The sequence below is a fragment of the Lutra lutra genome, chromosome 18 (assembly GCF_902655055.1).
Source record: "Lutra lutra chromosome 18, mLutLut1.2, whole genome shotgun sequence".
NCBI classification, from domain to species: domain Eukaryota; kingdom Metazoa; phylum Chordata; class Mammalia; order Carnivora; family Mustelidae; genus Lutra; species Lutra lutra.
In genome coordinates this window covers 1,653,363-1,671,952 of record NC_062295.1, presented here as the reverse complement: position 1 = coordinate 1,671,952, position 18,590 = coordinate 1,653,363, and the positions used below count along the sequence as shown (strand labels likewise).

The window sequence follows — 18,590 nt, the reverse complement described above, 5'->3', positions numbered from 1 at the left end:
CTGGGGCTGGGTGGGGTCTGGGTATGACGCTCGCCCCACTTCTCCCAGGACCAGAGACCCAGGCGGGACTTACCACCTGAACCTGACCAGCCACTTCCGCTGGTCAGCACTGGAAGTGACTGTGGGCCTCTACACGTCCCTGTGCCAGTACTTCAGCGAGAAGGAGATGATGTGGAGGACGGAGGGGCTCGTGCCCTTAGAGGAGACATCGCCCAGCCAGGCCGTCTGCCTTACCCGCCACCTCACTGCCTTCGGGGCCAGCCTCTTCGTGCCCCCCAGCCGCGTCCACTTCGTCTTCCCGGTGAGTGGCACCGTGTTTCTATATCCTGGGGAGCTGAGGCTTGGGCCGTGCTTCCAGGCCTGACGGCTTTGTCTCCCCAGGAACCGGCCTCGGGCACGAACTACGTCGTTCTGCTGACGTGTTCCGTGTGCCTGGTGACCTACGCAGTCATGGCCGTGGTCTTGCGGAAGCTGGACCAGCTGGACGTCCGGCGGGTCCGCGTCATCCCTTTCTGTGGGAAGGGGGGCCGCTTCAAGTACGAGATCCTGGTCAAGACTGGCTGGGGCCGAGGCTCAGGTGAGGGGGGGCTGCCTCGTCCGGGCCCCTGGCCGCCCTCGCTCACTCTCTTGGGCCCCTGCCCTCCCCCGGTGACTGTCCTTAGTAGATGACGAAGGGTGGCTGGGTTTACCCACTGCTGAGTGTGTGGGGCCCCCGGCGTGAGCGAGCAGATGGTCAGTGCAGGTGGCACGAGCTGGTGCTGGGGAGACGGGACCGGTAGTGAGCGGGGATGGCGCGACTTGCCGTTAGACCGGCTGGGAACCAAAGTGTTTGGTCTTTTGGTGAAAAACTCGCCAAGTGGTGTGGACGGTGCTGTCCATGCAACTGCGGGCCTTGCCGTGCCGGGAGCCCGTGCCTGCGTCTTGCTGCGCGGCTCCCCACGCGTCCCCGCCTGCCCTGACCGTTCTCACCTGGTCATCCCGGCCTCGATGGCCGCGCCCCCGTCCTCCATCCCGACTGCTGTCCGTGTTTGCGCTGGCACGTTCACGGTGAGCCTCGGGCGGTGTGGACGGGCCCACTGACTTTGGATCTGAATTCTGCTCTGTGTGCTGCCACTTTTCGCTTCCTTTCTGTGCTTTCGCCCTTTTGATGACTGAGTTTTATAAACTGTCACGGGTGTTTCTCCCTGGGAGACAAGCAGGCAGCGCCCCGTCGGCGGGGTGGTCTGTGGGAGCCGGCGGGGGCGCGGGGACGGGCTGCCAACGGGCGCGCGAGCCAGCCGTTCCTGGAGCAGACTGGAGAGCTCGCGGCCCCCGCGGCCTCCCGTTGTCCCTCAGTTAAGCCGCAGAGGCCGCGTGGTTGGGCCGGGTCTAGCATGCCGAGGGAGCTGGTGCGACGGCCGCATCCGGTGAGCAGAGGCCGGTGGCTGGGCTCCCGCGTCTGGCCTACATGTCCGCCCACCCGCAGGCACCACGGCGCACGTGGGCATCATGCTGTACGGGGCGGAGGGCCGCAGCGGCCACCGGCACCTAGACGGGGACAGAGCCTTCCGCCGCAACAGCCTGGACGTGTTCCAGATCGCCACCCCGCACAGCCTCGGCCGTGTGTGCAAGATCCGCGTGTGGCACGACAACAAAGGTCTGTGGGGGCACCTGCGGCCACCCGGCCTGCACGCCCTGCCCACGCCTGACGCAGCCCCTCCCCGCAGGGCTCAGCCCCGCCTGGTTCCTGCAGCACGTCATCGTCAGGGACCTGCAGACGGCGTGCAGCACCTTCTTCCTGGTCAACGAGTGGCTGTCGGTGGAGACCGAGGCCAACGGTGGCCTCGTGGAGAAGGAGGTGCCGGCAGCGAGTAAGGGCCCGTCCCTGTCCCTGTGGCTGGAGGGGTGGCCCCGAGCCTCCGGCCCGCTGAAACCCACCCCGCCCTGTCCCCAGGTGAGGCGGCCCTGCGGCGGTCCCAGCGCCTGCTGGTGGCCGAGCTGCAGCGCGGCTTCTTCGACAAGCACATCTGGCTGTCCGTCTGGGACCGGCCGCCGCGCAGCCGCTTCACGCGCGTCCAGCGGGCCACCTGCTGCGTCCTCCTCGTCTGCCTCTTCCTGGGTGCCAATGCTGTGTGGTACGGGGTCGTGGGAGATGCTGCCCACAGGTGGGTGCTGTGCCGTGGGAGCCCAGGTGACCCCTCCTGCCTGACCCCTGCGCCCCTTCCAGCGTGTCCCAGCCGCGGTCTCTCTTCTCTCCTGCCCGCAGTGCCGGGCCCGTGTCCACTCGGATCCCGCTGAGCGCTGACACAGTGGCCGTGGGTCTGGTGTCCAGTGTGGTCGTCTACCCTGTCTACTTGGTCATCCTCTTCCTCTTCCGGATGTCCCGGAGCAAGGTGGGCTGAGGACTGTGGAGCTCCTGGGGGCGCGTGGGCTTGTCGGCAGGGAAGGTCAGCGAGGTCAGTGAGGCGGCCCAAGGACAGAAGCGCGGCAGGAGCCGGGCTCACAAACGGAGCCGAGGCTGCGAAGCTGATGGGATGCGGGGGGGCGGGGTCCCATGACTGAGGGGAGATGGACAAATTCCCAAAAGGACGAGGCCCCAGACGGACTCAGAGGAAGTGGGAGACCGGGGCACCCGTCGGGCGAGGGGCTGGGGCAGTGACGAGACCTCCCGTGCAGACAAGGCCAACCGGTTGCTCTGATGGCTCCCCTGCCGCACAGCCCTCGTGAACTGACCCATCCTGTCCCCCGCGGCCAGAGCCACATGGGCACCTCACAAGACAAGGGAGGTACCGGGTGAGCAGCCGTGGCCGCAGCCAGGGATGGAGGCTGGGAGTCTGGTGCGGTGACCGGCAGCAGCCTGGGGCCACGTGGGACCAGCCATGTTCACGGGCTCTGTAGCGGCAGGGGGCTCGCGGCTACCATGGTGGGCAGTGCAGACGCAGAACGCATGCGTCATTCATTCTAGAACATTCTCTGGCACAGCCCCAGTCTAGCCCTGCTCAGGAGGCAGAGCTGCCTCCCGCTGACGGCCTGCCTCTTCCGGTAGGTGGCCGGGGGCGAGAGCCCCACCCCCGCAGGGCAGCCGGTCCTTGACATCGACAGCTACCTGGACCCGTCCGTGCTGGACAGCTCCTTGCTCAGCCTCCCGGGGCTGCGCGTGGAGGCAAGTGTGGTCCCAGGGGCCCTGCCTGGGCCGGGTGGGGGCGGGGGGTGCTGCCACCTCTGGGCGGCCCAGGTCTGAGTTCTCTGCACTTCTCAATAGGCCTTTGCGGGACAAATGAAAAGTGACTTCTCGGATGACTCTAAAAGGTAGGGGTCCACAGAGAAGACGTGAGCCTTGGTGCAGGCCCGCCACGCCCCGTGCACGCCGCGTGGCAGGTGTGTGGGCTCCATGGGCTGTCGCGTGTCCTTGCTGGGTGTTCGCGGGCCCTAGGTGTGGCCACACGCTGTCTTAGCCGTGTTGCTGAGAAGCCTCGTGTGTGTGTGTGTGATGGGACTCGGGAGCATGTGCACACGAGTCCCCTGGGCCCCCTTGTTTGGCCTCTGTCACTTGCAGCCTGACGTGCTGGACGTCCAGCGAGGGCACGCTGCATTGGCCAGACTTGCTCAGTGACCCCTCCATCGTGGGCAGCACCCTGCAGCGGCTGGCCCGGGGCCACGTGGGCCGCATGCTGGGCTCAGAGGAGGACGGTCTGTCCCTGGTCAGCCCCTCCTCACCTGCCAAGTACTTCTCGGCCTCAGGTGAGCGTGGGTCAGGAGGGGTGGCAACCCCATACTCTCCCCAACGAGGCTCTGAGCTGGGGGTCAGAGGGGCCCACACCCTCCCTGACGTGTTCTGTTCCTCCCTCTAGACGAGGACCTGATTCGGCAGATCCTCGCTGAAGGGACCAGCAGCCTGGCCCCGACCCAGGACACTCAGGTTGAAGGGGATCTGCTCGCTGGCCTGTGAGTACCTGGCTCCTGGGGGTTAGGGGATGGGGGAGCCCAGGCCAAGAAGCCCTTTGGGGCTGGGCGATTTGTGAGCTCTGTGCCCTTCCCTGTGGGAGGGACCTCATGGGGTGGCCCGGCTGCAGGGAGCAGGCCCTGCTGGTTTCCTAAACAGTCTCTTTGTTGTTTTGTTTGTTTTTGTGAAAGTTATTGGAAGTTTATATTTTTAATAGACTTTCTTGGCTTCTGGATGACTCGTGTAAAATTACTATAGGCTTCTATTTCTCTGGTAATACCTGTGTTCCTGTTTCTTTGAAGTATCCTCAATTTTAAAGCAACCAAAAATTACTGAGTTGTAAACTGTCCCAAACACAGTGAAAAGAGGAAAGTGTCTCGAATCCTTTTACAAAAACAGATAACTGTGGCATGATTGCATTTTTATGAAGAAATTGCCAGTCGATTCAAAAGGTCTCTAACATGGGGAAATCCTGGGGCGGTAGTTCTAAGTGGAGCGGGCCGGCACCTCCAGCCCGAAGCCCCGCCTGCCTGCCCTGGCCCTGTGCTCACCCCCTCCCCCGGCCCACTAGCGTGTGCGCATCAGCAGGTGGGCTGTCCGTGACTACTGTCCTCAAACGGCGGGCTTTGCTCTCCTGCACCGTAGACTTTCGGGTGAGGCTGTGCGTCGTTGACGCCCCTCCTGCTCTATGACCTTGTCAAGGGACGCCACATCTGTGTGTCGGACACGCACGTCCAGAGCAAGGACTGGTGATAGCAGGAGCTATGCTGGTCCCCGCGAGACGGGAACATGCACCCCTGCTCACTTGTATTACCTGCAAATAGCTCATCCTAGTTCTGTAATCAGAAAAGTCCGTTTCCAGGAGGAATCGGGTCACTGGCGTTGGCTTACTGTCCTGGCGGTGACGTCCCACCTGCACAATCGGTAGCGCCTTCCGTTCCATAGAAGCCTCCCCAAGCCAGATGCACTGAGCGCAGCTCGGGGCAGGGGGCTGCTGGCAGCAGGGGGCGCACAGTCGTGTCCCGCATCCGGTCAGGGCTCAGCTCTGCGGAAGCCACGGCGGGTGTGCACACTTGCCCTCCAGAGGCACCTGTCACCCTCCTGCTTCCCGTTGCTCCCTTCTTCCCTGCTGGGGCAGCTCTGGAGCCAGCCAGGTCCGCCGGGCGCCGCGAGGGGCGCGCAGTTCTGCAGAGCGCTGTGCACTGTTGCCGAAAATCACTTGTCGTAGCTCGCAGAGCTGCATCAGAGCACGGGAGGTGGAGGGCAAAGGTGGGGGCGGTGGGGAGTGCTTGCTGTCAGGTTTCAGGCCGAGTCGGGGTGCTGGCGGGAAGAGCAGGCCAGGGACAGGGCTTGGGGATGCGGCTGGACGCCGCCGTGGCGGTGCAGTGAGCACGGACCGCGTCTTCTGCTTGTCCCACCGGGTGAGGACTGCGGCTCCTGGTGGAGGAAGCAGGAGGAGAGGGGGAGCCGGGAGACAGGCTGACGCGGGTTTGCAGCCTGAGTAGCCCGGCAGGTGTCGGGGCCCCTCCTCAGAGTCGCTGGCAGGGTTCCGAGCCTGGCACCCCGTCCTCCCAGGTGTGGGGCAGCGCCTTCCGACTCCACTGCCCATGGGGGGCGGCTGCCCACCCCCATAGAGACTCAGGAGCTGGAGCCGCCTGCTGCCTCGACAGGTGAGCGCAAGCGCCCCCACTCCTGTGCTTCAGGTCCGGCGCCCCTGGGGAGAGGACAGAGCCGCTGGTGCTGCACAGGCTGGGAGAGAGGGGGCTGCCCAGCCCAGGTCTGACTTGGGAGCAGCCCCAGTCGGCAAAGCTCTCCCACACAGGTGTGTTCTGGGTCCCCGAGCTGCCCCCCCCCCACCATCCCTGCCCGTGGGCTGCCTCTCACCGGTCTGTCTGCTCCCGTAGGGCTGGCGGACGGTCTGCGGAGGCGGCTGCTGCCAGCCTGGTGTGCATCCCTGGCCCACGGGCTCAGCCTGCTCTTGATGGCTGTGGCCGTGGGGGTCTCGGGCTGGGTGGGCGCCAGCTTCCCCCCTGGTGTGGGTGTGCTGTGGCTCCTGTCCAGCAGCTCTAGCTTCCTGGCCTCCTTCCTTGGCTGGGAGCCTATCAAGGTAACTGGGGTGTGGGGGGCCCAGCGGCCAGCCTCCGGCACCAGCGGGCCCCTCTGATGCCCCCCACCCCCGACGCAGGTCCTGCTGGAAGCCCTGTACTTCTCGCTGGTGGTCAAGCGGCTCCATCCGGATGAGGGGGACACCCTGGTGGAGTGCCCCGCAGTGACTCCCGTGAGTGAGCGTGTGCCCCGCGTGAGGCCCCCCCATGGCTTCGCGCTCTTCCTGGCAAAGGAGGAAGCCCGGAAGGTCAAGAAGCTGCACGGGATGCTGAGGGTAAGCTCAGGCCCGGGGTCGGCACCTGCCCTGCTCCCCCGTAGCCGGGCCAGCACGTGTCTTCCCATACGTTCTCCCGTTGTTGAAAACCTCCCCCTTTCCCTTGGCTTCCCATGGAAGGCCCCTGGGACCCTCCGCCTCTTCTCTGGCCCAGCTCCACTGCCTCCTCCTGCCTGGTGTTGAGGGGCTCTGGGGCGGTCTCTGCCTCTGGCAAGACCATGTCTGCCCCCCCACTGCTGACGGGGGCCTGGCCACTGTCTGTGCTGCCTTCCTGGCACCAGGCCCCTCAGTTTGCTGGCCAGCTCTGTCACAGTGGGGCCGAGTGGGCTCAGCTGACCTCAGGGCCATCCTTGCCCCCAGAGCCTCCTGGTGTATATGCTCTTCCTGCTGGTGACTCTGCTGGCCAACCACGGGGATGCCTCATGCCACAGCCACGCGTACCGTTTGCAGAGTGCCATCAAACAGGAGCTGGGCAGCCGGGCCTTCCTGGCCATCACCCGGTATGGACACCCCCAAGTGCACCCACAGACGGGTCAGCCTGGCCAGGGAGCCGCTGATGTCAACTGGCCCCATCTTCTCTGGCCTTGGTCCAGCCCAGTCCCTGGCGGACATGGGCAAGTGTCTTGGCACAATTCTGGTTGTACCCCATGACACTGATAGCCCCATGACACTTACCTGCTCCAAATACCAGGAGGCCAGGACGGACTCCGCATCTTCCGCTTGTCCCACCGGGGGGCCCTGGCGGCCTGCTGTTGTCTGGGCTGGGGCAGCAGGAGCCACGCACTGGGGGCCTCTGACCCGCCTGCCCCGTGGGTGCAGGGAGCTGCAGGGTGGAGCGTGGGGCTATCTCTCTGTGGGCAGGTCTGAGGAGTTCTGGCCATGGATGTCGCATGTGCTGCTCCCCTACGTCCACGGGAACCAGTCCAGCCCCGAGCTGGGGCCCCCGCGGCTGCGGCAGGTGCGGCTGCGCGAAGGTGAGCGCTTCCGGCGACCTGGCTGAGCCCTCCACCTCCTCCACGCTGCTCTTCATCTGGCAGACCAAAGCCTCTGCCTTGTGGGCTCAGGGAGGGTGTGCGGTGCTCCCGTCGGGCCCAGCCCAGGCAGCCTGTCCGCACTGAGCTCCTGGTCTCATGGTGCTCGTTCCTGGCAGCTCTCTGCCCGGACCCTCCCGACTCGGGGGTGCCCACGTGCTTCGCAGCCTCTGGCTCGTTCAGCACCAGCGACTACGGGGTTGGCTGGGGCAGCGCTGCCCACAACGGCTCGGAGACGTGGGCCTACTCTGCGCCAGACCTGCTGGGGTGAGCACAGAGGGCGCTCCCCGGGTTCCTGTGGGGGTGGGGGCAAGGCTGGCCCTGACACTGACCCTCGACAGCAGGGTCTGGTCCTGGGGCTACTGCGCTGTGTACGACAGCGGGGGCTACGTGCAGGAGCTAGGGCTGAGCCTGGAAGAGAGCCGCGCGCAACTGGGCTTCCTGCAGCTGCACAACTGGATCGACAACAGGCAGGGCTGGCTGAGCTGCCGCCTCTCCCCACCCTCGTAACCCCAGCCTGCAGCACCCCGCCCCGGCACCCCGGCCCCCCGGCCCCCACAGGCCCTCTTCCCACCGCCACCTTGGCGGCTCCCCATCCGTTGCTGACTCTCGCCGTCCCTGCGACCTCCACCTCCTCCCCGGCCCATGAGTCACCCACCCCAGGAGCCCTTCCTCCCGGAAGGCTCCAGGTCTTCTCACCCCGCCCCCTTCCCCGCCGCACAGGAGCCGTGCGGTGTTCGTGGAGCTCACGCGCTACAGCCCGGCCGTGGGGCTGCACGCCGCCGTCACGCTGCGCCTCGAGTTCCCTGCGGCCGGGCACGCGGTGACGGCTCTCAGCGTGCGGCCCTTCCCGCTACAGCGCCTGAGCGCCGGCCTCTCCCTGCCGCTGCTCACCTCGGTAGGTGCTGGCCCCGGCCCCGCCCCGCCCCGCCCCGCCCCTTCCTGGCCCCGCCCCGGCTCCGGCCCCGCCCCTCGGCCCCGCCCCGGCCAGTCTCGGCCCCGCCCCAGCCAGTCTCGGCCCCGCCCCCGCAGGTGAGCCTGCTGCTGTTTGCGCTGTACTTCTCCGTGGCCGAGGCGCGCCTGTGGCACCGCGTAGGGCGTGCCCGCGCGGCGCAGCCCGGGGCCTGGGCGCGGTGGCTGCTGGTGGCCCTGACGGCGGCCGCAGCGCTCGTGCGCCTGGCACAGCTGGGTGCCGCCGACCGCCAGTGGACCCGCTTCCTGCGCCGCCGTCCGCGCCGCTTCACCAGCTTCGAGCAGGTGGCGCAGCTGAGCGCCGCGGCTCGCGGTCTGGCCGCCTCGCTGCTCTTCCTGCTCCTGGTCAAGGTGAGGCGGGGCCGGCGGCGGGGGCGCAGGCGCTGGCGGGGCTGGGCCGGCGATGCCCCTTTGATCCGTCGGTGCCCCTCACCCGCAGGCCGCGCAGCAGCTGCGCTTCGTGCGCCAGTGGTCGGTTTTTGGCAAGACGCTGTGCCGCGCCCTGCCTGAGCTCGCGGGCGCAGCCTTAGGCCTGGTGGCGCTCGCGGCGGCCTACACCCAACTGGCCGTTCTGGTAGGTGACGGCGAGGCCGGCGGGGGCGGGTGGCGTTGCCGGGACCCGCCCCTCACTCGCCTCTCCTCCCCCTGCAGCTGGTCTCCTCCTGCGTGGATTCCATTCGCAGCGCGGCGGGGGCCCTCCTGGTGCTGTGCCCTGGGTCTGGGGGCCCTGCCCTGTGCCCTACTGAATCCTGGCGCCTCTCCCCGCTGCTGTGCACGGGGCTCTGGGCCCTGCGGCTGTGGGGGGCCCTGAGGCTGGGGGCAGTTCTTCTGAGGTGGCGCTACCAGGCTCTTCGCGGGGAGCTCTACCGGCCGGCCTGGGAGCCGCAGGACTACGAGATGGTGGAGCTCTTCCTGCGCAGGCTGCGCCTCTGGATGGGCTTCAGCAAGGTTAAGGAGGTGGGTACGGCCCAGCGGGGGGGAGAGGGACGCACCCTGGGCCCAGGTGAGCCCAGGGTGCAGCCGGACTGACCGAGCCCCTGTGCCGCCCCCAGTTCCGCCACAAAGTCCGCTTCGAGGGGATGGAGCCGCTGCCTTCCCGCTCCTCCAGGGGCTCCAAGGCTTCCCGGGACGCGCCCCCCCACAGCGGGGGCTCTGACACCTCCCGGCCCTCCACCTCCTCCAGCCAGCTGGACACGCTGAGTGGGGGCCTGGGCCGGCTGGGGCCACGGGGTGAGCCCGAGCCCTCACGCCTCCAGGCCGTCTTCGAGGCCCTCCTTACCCAGTTCGACCGACTCAACCAGGCCACAGAGGACGTCTACCTGCTGGAGCAGAGGCTACAGCACCTGCGGGGCCGCGGGAGCACCGGGCCCCCAGCCTCTCCTCCACGCTGCGTCTCCTCAGACCCGTGGCCGGCCCTGCCCAGCCGTCTGGCCCGGGCCAGTCGAGGCAAGGGCCTGGCTACTGGCCCCAGGAGGGCTTCCCTGTGGGCCAAGAACAAGGTCCACCCCAGCAGCACTTAACCCCGGGGCCCTGGGCTCACACTGTGCCCTGGCTGCGGCAGGCCTGTGGCTTCACTCCGGCTTCTGGACGGGAGCTGGAGCAGACACCGCTCAGTATGGACCTGTGCCGCCTTCGAGTCTCGGGCCTGCCAGAAGAGCGGCACGAAGGTCCCCCGGGGAGGAGGCAGCGCTGTCTCCTTCCCGGGGGGTCTCAGCACTTTAAAGAGGCCGTGTGGGCAGCCAGGACCCAGGGTCCCCTCCCCGGCTCCCCGTGGGAGGACACAGCAGTATTGGGCCGAGTACCCAGCCTCTGAGATGCTAATTTATTACGGGAGTCCTCAGGTACAGCGGGCTGTGCCCGGCCCCACCTCCTGGGCAGACATCTCCCCTTTGCTAAGGATCCAGGCTTCGGGGAGGGAACCTGCACCTCCCGCGGCCGTCCCCACTAAGTTATTACCTCTCCTGGCCCCTGCCGAGTGCACTCCCCGTCCGCTGCCGTCTGTGTGTCTATCGTCGGTAATTTATATGGGGTGAAAATGTGTATATTTTTGTATGTCACTCTATTTTTCACTAGGGCCAAGGGACCCGCTGGCCGAAGCAGCCCGGTGCCCACTGTCGCCCACATTAAGGGGCCGCGGGCTTCCCTCCCCAGATGCCTGACCGGAGGCCAGGTCCAGCTGTGGAGGGGAGGCTTGTGAGAAAGGCCCAGTCCCTTTCTAGGCAGTTCTGTCCCTCCCCAGGGGCCTTGTTCTGTGCCTAAGGCTGGCAAGAAGGCAGGGCCCAGACCTGCTGGTGCCGGGTCTTGGGGAGGAGCAGGAGGAGGCAAGGCTAGGGCGCTCCAGTGGAACGAGCCCTCCCTGGGGGCTGGCTCCCGGGGCGGGGAAGGTGAGCCCGTGGCCGTGTGCGCAAGAGCACGTGTGTGTTGGTGTGGGTGGCCCCAGTGGCCCTGGACCACGGCTGGGGGCATGGCTGGAGCTACACCCTTGGTCCCGGCCCCACCCGACAAAGTCAAATAAACCAGCAGGCTGACTGCATCTGCGTGTGGGCCGCCGGCGGGCGCCTCAGCTTTATTTCGCGTGCGCACCAACGCGCGGCCTCACACGAACTCCGTGAAGTCGTCCACCGCGGAGATGAGGCGCTTCCGCTGGCCTGTCTCGTACGCAGGCACGGGCTCCGCGGGCGCTGGAGCAGGGGCTTTGCCGTGGCCCGGGGTGTGCGTCTGCAGCAGGGGCAGGCTGGGGCTGGAGTACTGGGCTTCCTCTTGGATCTGCAGGAGATGGGAGCGTCAGCAGCAAACGCCCCCGCAGGGGGTCTGCCCCCCCCCCCCCCACCCGGTGGCCGCAGGGGGCCTGGGGTCCGCATTCCTTACCCGGTGGCGGAGCCGCTTGATGTGGCGGAGCCTGGCAATCCACTTCGAAGGGTAGATGTCGGTGGGGTTGGAGCGGCTGTGATGCACCTGTGAGGCCATCTGGGGTGGGGTGCGGGGAGTTGTGACCCCTCTTGGGGGGGCACCTGTGGGCCCATCCCACCTGCCCCCTGGGCCGTCCCCTCAGCTCACGTTTGCGTGCAGAGCCATCTGACGGGCCACAAAAGGCAGGTTGCGGTCAGACACGATCTTGGCCACGCTGGTGTCCACGAGACCCTCCATGTCTGGGGAGAAATGGAGCTCACACCAGGGCTCAGGGCCACAAATGCCCCCCCGGCCCCGCACCCCGGGGCTCACCTTTCCTGCACTGCAGGGACACCAGATTGCATTCGTAGTCCAGGGGTGTGATGATCACGTGGACAAAGTTGAACTGGCCCTGCCCGGACGACAGCAGAGGTCACCAGCCCCGAGGACCACTGACTGCCCCGTCCTCACTCAGCTCCGGCGGGCAGGAGGCTCACTACCTGAGCCAGCCTGTGCCCCGCTTGCCACCAGCCGCTGCACACACCCTCCTTCCCAGCGGACCTCGGGGCTCGCCGCCTCCCCTCTTAGAACAGGACCCCACGGGGCTGTCCCCGCAGAGAGGCGTGTGCCCGGGCCCGCCCCCACTCACTCTGATGGTACCCAGCTTGAAGTCCTCGCCCGAGTCATTGTAGACGATGGACACGAAGTCGTTGCCCAGGTGGCGCTTTTTGTCACAGCGGTGCTTGTCCACATCTTTGGTGGGCATCAGAGTGGCAATGTGGAAGACCGCTGCAGGCAGACGGGCAGCGCTGAGCGGGCGGGCCCCCCGCGTCTCTCTCCAGAGGCACTTCTTGGCTTCCCCAGAGGCCCTCGGGGCCTGCCTGGCCGGCGGCACTGCACCCCTCTGCCCGAGCGCAGAGCTTCTGGAAGCAGAGCTGCCAGGCCCCTTGCTGCCTCCACGCCCAGAGGCCTGAAGGCAGGCCCACGCGCCCCTGCCACGGCTCCCCACCCCCACCCTGCCGAGGCCCTCGCCGGCCAACAGCAGCAACGGGCGATGGGGCGAGGAGGGCGCCTACCTTGCATGATGTCGTCATGCCAGCAGTAGGTGAACTGGCCGTCCTCCCCACACACGTCCAGGCCACCCAGGTACACCTTGTCTGGCTGACAGTCCTTGAGCTCGATGAGTTTGCCCAGGCCAGTGAGGAACTCCGTGTACCTGTACGAGCCGTGCTCATTGGACAAGATGGCGAGCTCACTGTTGCTCTGTGGGCAGAGAGGAGCATGGTGGCACCCCGCCCCCCGACGGCTGTGTCCCGGCCTCCCCCTCATGCATATGTGTTTGGTCCTTGGTTCCGTGGGACCTTCTGAACACAGCCAGAACCCTGACACTCGGAATCCCAGCCCCAGTCCACAGACCTGCCCCTCGCAGGCCCACCAGCACCCGCCTTCCACCAGCTCTCCCACACGGCAGTCAGAGGGACACTGTGGACACTTAGGCCGAGTCCCCTCAGACCCTCTGCTCAGAAGCATTCACATCTGCCCACCTCCCTGGAAAGGAAAGTGCAGCTTCCCAACAGCCCACGAGGCTGTCCACGCCAGTGGCCCACATGAGCCCTCCCCTTGACTTCCCTGCCCGACCACCTGTTCCCCGCACAGGGGACATGGCACCAGCCACCAGCACCTGCCGTTCCCACACCAGACGCTCCCTTCCTCTCTTTCCCACACCTGGATGGCTGACACGACCACTGCCCCGCTCGCACGTACCACCTTCGCCGTGGAGTGCTTGGCACTCCCCTGGGCACCGCGAGCTCCCACGCTCACCTGTCACTCCCGCTGTGTCCCCGGCACCAGAGCAGAATCTGGCCCACGGTTCTGTGAGCATGGGCCACGTGGCCGCTCGTGCAGTGACCGAGCTCTGTGATAGACAAGGATCCAGGCCCTAACCCCCACCCCAGGCGGGAAGGCCACACAGCTGCACCCTGGCACCCAGGAGCCTCACCTGGCCTTCTCCCACATACAGGACGGCGATCTTGTGCGTGTCGTAGGACGGAATCTGGTCAAGAAGCTGCACGGACCGCTCGAAGGACTGTAGCCACAGAGCCCTGCCTGAGCCTTGGGCGGAGGCCGTCCCCTGCCACCAGCCCTGCAGCCCCAGCTGCATCCCCACGCGGGCAGGGCTCGGACCATGGGCTCCACTGCCAAGAGCTAGGGCAGCCCCAGGCGCCCCCCACTCGGGCTCGAGGGGGCCCCGTGGGGGAGATAAGGCGCGCCCACCCACCTCATTGGGGAGAAGGATGGGCTTGTTGGATTCGTCACCAAAGAACGGGGAATGGTAGAGCTGCAGGAACACAAAGCTGCAGGGGGAGAGAGCGGGAGGGCCGGGTCAGGGTCACAGCCGGTACCGTCCACCCACGCACAAAGCAGCAGGCCTGAGCCTCTCTTGCGGCTCCAACCAGCCACAGGGCAGGGGCCACGTGGACCTGCAGCCCAGCCTGTGGCGGGGTCCCTCAGGCCCCACATCGCCCCGGAGACGGTCCAGCAGCTCCAGCCCGGGAGGGCAAGGCTTACCTGGGATTGATGCCGGGCACCTTCTCAGTATTGGAGGCCCCAGTTCTGCTCTTAAAGGCATCCCTCTCTACCCTCTTGCCTCTGCGTGACGGGGCCGAATCAGAGATGGTGTAGCCTCTGGGCCGCAGGCCACTGGGGGAGCGGGGGCAGCTGGAAGGCAAGGGACCCTCGGGCTGCGCGGGACCCTGGACCTGGCTCTCTTCACCTGGGGCTGACCAGGGGGCACCTGCCCCGTCCAGGATCCCGGACTGGGACCGGGCCTTGGCCTCAGGGCTCAGCCGGCCAACATCAGTCTTGTCCCCAGGGTTCCCAAGGATGTCCTGTAGGGTCTGCAGCTCGGGCGAGGAGCTGGACTTGCTGAGGGGCTGGGAGGGCTGGAAGGGGAGCTCTGCAGAAGGCCGGGCGCCCTCGGAAGAGACGGCCCGCTCGATGGGGATCCCTCCGGCAGCGGCCTCCTCCGCAGGGAACCTCTCCTCTTGGCTAGAGCTTGACGATGACTGCCAGGAAGGAGTCCACAGGACCTCCGTCAGGAGGTACCAGCACACCCACCCAGGGGTTCACATGGAGGCGATGAAGCCCCCCCGTCCCCAGTCAGGGCCACAGAGCCCCTCAACAGCAAGCGGCCGGTCCCACCCTCTCCCCCAGGACGGCACCCGCTGGTGAGCAGCAGAGCCCGGCACTCTCCAAACCAAAGGACACGAACGAGCAGCTGCCACCCTGCAGGGCCCGCTGGAAAACCCATGGTCCACGCGGAACAGACGTGGCAGGGCAGCTCGCCATTTCTCATATGAGAAAACTATGTGCAAAAGACTCGCCAAAGTTCTGAGCAAGTCCGTGTGCCACTGAGCCCAGAGCGAGGCCCCGCCCCCTCCCCAGAGCACCCTCCTCCCACCCCCAGGGCACCCCCGGCAGCTCCAGCGCCCCGAGGGACTCACCCTGCTGTAAGCCTCAGCGCGGCCGCCACGCCGGTCTGTGCCTAGTGTTGCCTCAAAGTCCTCCAACTCCGTGGGTTCCGTGGGCAAACGAGACTCGCTCAGACTCCCCTCCTCCGGAACCACTGCCGAGTCTGGGAGGACACAGACGGGGCTACTAGGTGCTGGCCCGGCCCCCGGAGCTCACGTGCCTGAGGTACGAGCCTCTCCCTGAGAGAGCACGGGGGGCCCCGCCAGAGCTTCACCCAAGGCCTGCCTCGCCTGTGGCTCTAAGCTGCCCGCACCCCAAGTCAGCTGCAGGAGAGCATTCTGATGGGTGCGGTGCGGCCGACATCGGGCATCTCCATCAAAGGCTCCCAGGCTGGGGACGAGGGGGGCATACGGCCCCCGGGATCTGCATCCCAGGGCCCCAAGAACCTGCCCCTGCTGCTCCAGCGAGGCGGACGGGCAAGGGCAGCACTGACCCCGCCTCAGTGGGGAGGCCTGAGCTCAGGAGGAGCGGTGCGCCGGGGCCGGCTCCCGGCAACAGGACGCCGGGCATCCTCCCTGCCTGGACCCGAGGCGAAGCCGGACGCAGGAGGAAGCCCTGAGTGCGCACAGACGGGGAGCCCAACCCGGAAAGCAGAAACGTGCCTTCGGAGCCCAAGCCAAACTCGGGGCCGGGAGCGCCGATGCCAGGACGCCCCAAAGCAGCATTCCCTGTGCCAGTGGCGGGCGGGGCGGGGGTGACGAGCCATGGAGGGTTAGCACAGCCGCGGCGGCACAGCGCTCGCGCACATGCGCTCCGTCAGCCACCCGCCAGGGCCCGTCTGCGCTTTCTAAACCGGCTCTCGCGCACACCCGGAGCTCAGGCGGCCCAGAGGGCCATGTGGGTTAAGCCCCTGCCCCCGCCAGGGCCCGGAGGTGATGGGCCAGCCCCCAGTGAAAGGCACACACAGCCCAGTTTGCGGGTCCAAGCCAATCAGACCACCAGAGGCACAGTCAGCCCGGCTGAGCCCCAGGGCCAGGCCGGCCCCGAAGACCGTCTGCGACTCAGCTGCGTGACGTCACCTCCCAAGGCCTGAAGAAGGAGCCGCGAGGGCCCGTCCGGCAGGGCACAGGGCAGAGGGGCCCGCCGGCCAAGCACAGGCATCCTGCACAGACGTCCCCATGCGAGTCGGGGCCCTGCTCTGAAGGGGACGGGGCGGGGGGCGAGGAGCGGCGCCGGCAGAGTCGCAGAGGGATGGCCGCACGAGGGACGGCGGGGGCAGCGAGGACGAGGCAGAGGGACGCTGTGCAGCAAACAGCGCCTTCCTTAGAGAGACGGGGGAATACCTGCCCAGGAAACGGCCCTGTGCAGCTGTGCTCGGCAACTGGACTGGCACAGCGAGGAGAGAGAGGCCACTGCAAGGAGACCGCGAGCGGCCAGTCAGCAGAAGGACAGACTACGCACAGTCGAGCAGAGAGGAAAGGCAGCGCTAGTCCCGCACAGAGCCCGAGCCTGGAGGGAGAGAGCGGAGGGCCAGCGGCGTCCGGCCGGCCGAGGGCGGCTCACGGCCCACGCGGGCTCCTGGCTCTCTCTGCAGCTGTGGGGGGCGTCCGCAGAGCGGGGGGCAGCCCTCCTCCTCACCAGCGCAGCTCCCGGGCCTCCAAGCGCCACCTGTGGCCACGGGCAAGGCCGGAGGGAGCGCACGGGCCCCTCCGGGCGAGGGCACGAGCACACGCAGGTAGGCTCGGGCTGGGCGCGGCACATCCAATCCCAGACCCCAGCACACGTGCAGCTGCCCTGCTGGGCCCCGGGACACGCCGAGGACGGTGCCGGGCACGGGGTGCTCAGGGCCGCGCCACGTCTGCAGGCGGGGGCGGCAGCAAGGAGAGCTCGGGGAGCCGGCCAGGCGCACCCCCACCGGGATGGCGGCACTCACCCGTGTTGGATCGTGGGGGCGGGGGGGGCTTGGCGGAGCCGGCGGCCGGCACGGACAGCGACTTGTACAAGGCCGTGTCCCGACGTTCCTTGAAGCGCTCGGCGGCCATGAGCGCGTTGGACAGCTCCTGGAGCGGCATGTTGTTGATGTCCGAGGAGAAGGGGCTCAGGGGGTTTTCCAGGCTCATCAGCCAGCTGGTGTTCCCTGGGGGCGGGCAGCACCCGCGCACTGGTCACCGCCGCACGCGCGAGCCGGACGGTCCTCAGTGCACACCACTCTCCACCCCAGGGCAGCTTCCGTGCCCAGGCCGGGCTCCGCGGAGGCATCTCAAAGCCCCAGACCTCGCACAGAGAAGCCTGGGTGGGGGGCCTTCTGGGCTCTGTCCCTCTCCCACTAAGGCCCAGGAACCACCCCTGCGATCAACCTTCCACACTGACTGTCCTCCAGTCCTGACCCACCGCCTCTTGCCCTGCCCGAGCCTCTGGTCTCCCGCCTACTCCCTGCCTGTTCCCCCACGGGAGCCAGGACCCGCGCACAGCCCTTGTGCCCGCACTCGAGGCTCCTCAGGGCCTGCCATCCAGCCCCCTCCTGTCACTGCCCACCACACTGTGCCCAAAACAGATCTCAGGCCCCGGGCCTTGGCCTAAATTCCTGCAATACCCATCATGGGCTCAATCGTGTCCCGTAAAATTCATCTGTCCAACACTCCCGGCCTCCAGCAGCTCAGAAAGCAGCTCGTTAAGATAAAACAGAGCCACGCGGACGGCCCCTAAATCCCCAGGGCTCTCCCAAGAAGAGGAGACGGGACACAAACTCACAGGAGCGAACAGCCCTGCCGCCGTGACCTGGGACTCCAGGCTCTGGGTGTACCAGGCCTGTGTCTGCGGCTGACGCCCCCCGGGCCGCGGCGCTCTGGGAGGGAGGCCCTCCTGCTCAGGTGCCCAGATCGCCTCTTCGCCACTCCCCTCTGGGCACTAAGCTCAGAAGTCCCAGAGCAGGGGCTCCCTCGGCCCCGCGTGCCTGCCACTCACTCCCGGGTACCTGGAGCCCTGGCAGGGGGTGGTTCCATGCTCACCGTGTGGTGGCAGCGGCCCCAGTGCGCTGAGCGCAGGCCCCTCCGTACCTGTGGGCCTCCGGACCAGGATCTCTGCCCAGCCCTGGGTCAGGAGGGGCACGTAGGCCGCCAGGCTCGTCTTCTCCTGTGCTGGGAACTGGGTGCCCGCTGACGCCCTCTCGGGTTTGCTGGCCAGTGCCGTCTGTGCACCTGGGGAAGTGGGGCCACCTGCGAAGTGGGATGCTGGAGTGTCCAGGGCACCCACACGAAGGCCATGGCCCCCTGAGGAAGAGGAGGGCAGGAGTGCTGGTGACCACCACCTGCCTACCGCACAGCCACGAGCCCAGAACCCGCTGCTCTCCCCAGGGCCCGGCGACCAGGCGTAGCTCAGCCCTCTTAGGGTGTCAGCCTCAGTAGACCCGGGGCAGTAGGAGGGGGCCCCACAGCTGGACCACAGCTCATTCCTGCTGCAGCAAGAGAAACTCCAAGGGCGAGCTAAGCTGAGGACCAGAGCAGCCAAGGGCTCACAGCAAACAGCGGCCACGAGGGACAGACCCGCGGCCACGAGGGGGCCCCAGGCCGGTTGTAGGAAGGCATGCCCCTTGCTACACAGCCGTAGCGAGGGCTCACGGAAACAACACTGCAGCTGTTCAAGCACTGAGACAGGCCTGAGGTCCACCACCTTGTCCCCCACGTTCCAGGGAGTCCTTGCGAGTGCGCGGACCCACGAGGCTCACCGGACATGGAGCGGACCCGGTCCCGGGCCCCGCGGCACACCTGCTGTCCAGCCTGGGACTCCAGCTTGGCCGGCGCCTCCTTGGTCTGTCTCACGTGCGCACCGGGGTCAGTGCTAAGGACAGAAGGGTCCGTGCAGAGCATAACCAAGGTGCCTGGACCCAGGACAGCCACCGCCAAGGACCGCTGGGCAGGGGACAGAA

At 67.2% G+C, this 18,590-nt stretch overlaps 2 protein-coding genes across 12 annotated transcripts in view; one reads left to right on the top strand and one right to left on the bottom strand.

Moving 5' to 3' along the window:
* Positions 1-14,671, top strand: part of PKD1 (polycystin 1, transient receptor potential channel interacting) — a 44,814-nt gene extending 30,143 nt beyond the window's left edge. The window contains exons 25-46 of one of the 4 annotated variants that reach the window (XM_047713968.1): positions 49-301; positions 382-577; positions 1,466-1,636; positions 1,707-1,850; positions 1,934-2,144; positions 2,246-2,372; positions 3,026-3,142; positions 3,242-3,288; positions 3,536-3,720; positions 3,831-3,924; positions 5,626-5,744; positions 5,827-6,029; positions 6,108-6,302; positions 6,663-6,802; positions 7,164-7,276; positions 7,453-7,600; positions 7,675-7,803; positions 8,057-8,231; positions 8,366-8,656; positions 8,745-8,879; positions 8,957-9,262; positions 9,358-10,838. In XM_047713968.1, the coding sequence (XP_047569924.1) occupies positions 49-301; positions 382-577; positions 1,466-1,636; positions 1,707-1,850; positions 1,934-2,144; positions 2,246-2,372; positions 3,026-3,142; positions 3,242-3,288; positions 3,536-3,720; positions 3,831-3,924; positions 5,626-5,744; positions 5,827-6,029; positions 6,108-6,302; positions 6,663-6,802; positions 7,164-7,276; positions 7,453-7,600; positions 7,675-7,803; positions 8,057-8,231; positions 8,366-8,656; positions 8,745-8,879; positions 8,957-9,262; positions 9,358-9,825 (3,967 nt within the window). In that variant the 3' untranslated portion in view covers positions 9,826-10,838. Of the gene's footprint in view, positions 1-48; positions 302-381; positions 578-1,465; positions 1,637-1,706; positions 1,851-1,933; positions 2,145-2,245; positions 2,373-3,025; positions 3,143-3,241; positions 3,289-3,535; positions 3,721-3,830; positions 3,929-4,224; positions 4,361-5,625; positions 5,745-5,826; positions 6,030-6,107; positions 6,303-6,662; positions 6,803-7,163; positions 7,277-7,452; positions 7,601-7,674; positions 7,804-8,056; positions 8,232-8,365; positions 8,657-8,744; positions 8,880-8,956; positions 9,263-9,357; positions 10,839-14,660 lie in introns of those variants that run through there. The other 3 variants (XM_047713970.1, XM_047713972.1, XM_047713971.1) reach the window with 3 other exon arrangements.
* Positions 10,835-18,590, bottom strand: part of TSC2 (TSC complex subunit 2) — a 31,458-nt gene continuing 23,702 nt past the window's right edge. For 4 of the 8 annotated variants that reach the window (XM_047713973.1, XM_047713974.1, XM_047713977.1 and 1 more), the window contains 14 exons: positions 18,390-18,502; positions 17,722-17,934; positions 16,599-16,802; positions 16,009-16,077; positions 14,698-14,828; positions 13,763-14,259; positions 13,473-13,548; positions 13,194-13,280; positions 12,271-12,457; positions 11,844-11,983; positions 11,528-11,606; positions 11,363-11,454; positions 11,174-11,272; positions 10,835-11,071 (listed from right to left, as the gene is read on the bottom strand). In XM_047713973.1, coding sequence (XP_047569929.1) covers positions 10,901-11,071; positions 11,174-11,272; positions 11,363-11,454; positions 11,528-11,606; positions 11,844-11,983; positions 12,271-12,457; positions 13,194-13,280; positions 13,473-13,548; positions 13,763-14,259; positions 14,698-14,828; positions 16,009-16,077; positions 16,599-16,802; positions 17,722-17,934; positions 18,390-18,502 — 2,158 coding nt within the window. In that variant the 3' untranslated portion in view covers positions 10,835-10,900. The remainder of the gene's footprint in view (positions 11,072-11,173; positions 11,273-11,362; positions 11,455-11,527; positions 11,607-11,843; positions 11,984-12,270; positions 12,458-13,193; positions 13,281-13,472; positions 13,549-13,762; positions 14,260-14,697; positions 14,829-16,008; positions 16,078-16,598; positions 16,803-17,721; positions 17,935-18,389; positions 18,503-18,590) is intronic. The other 4 variants (XM_047713976.1, XM_047713980.1, XM_047713981.1 and 1 more) reach the window with 2 other exon arrangements.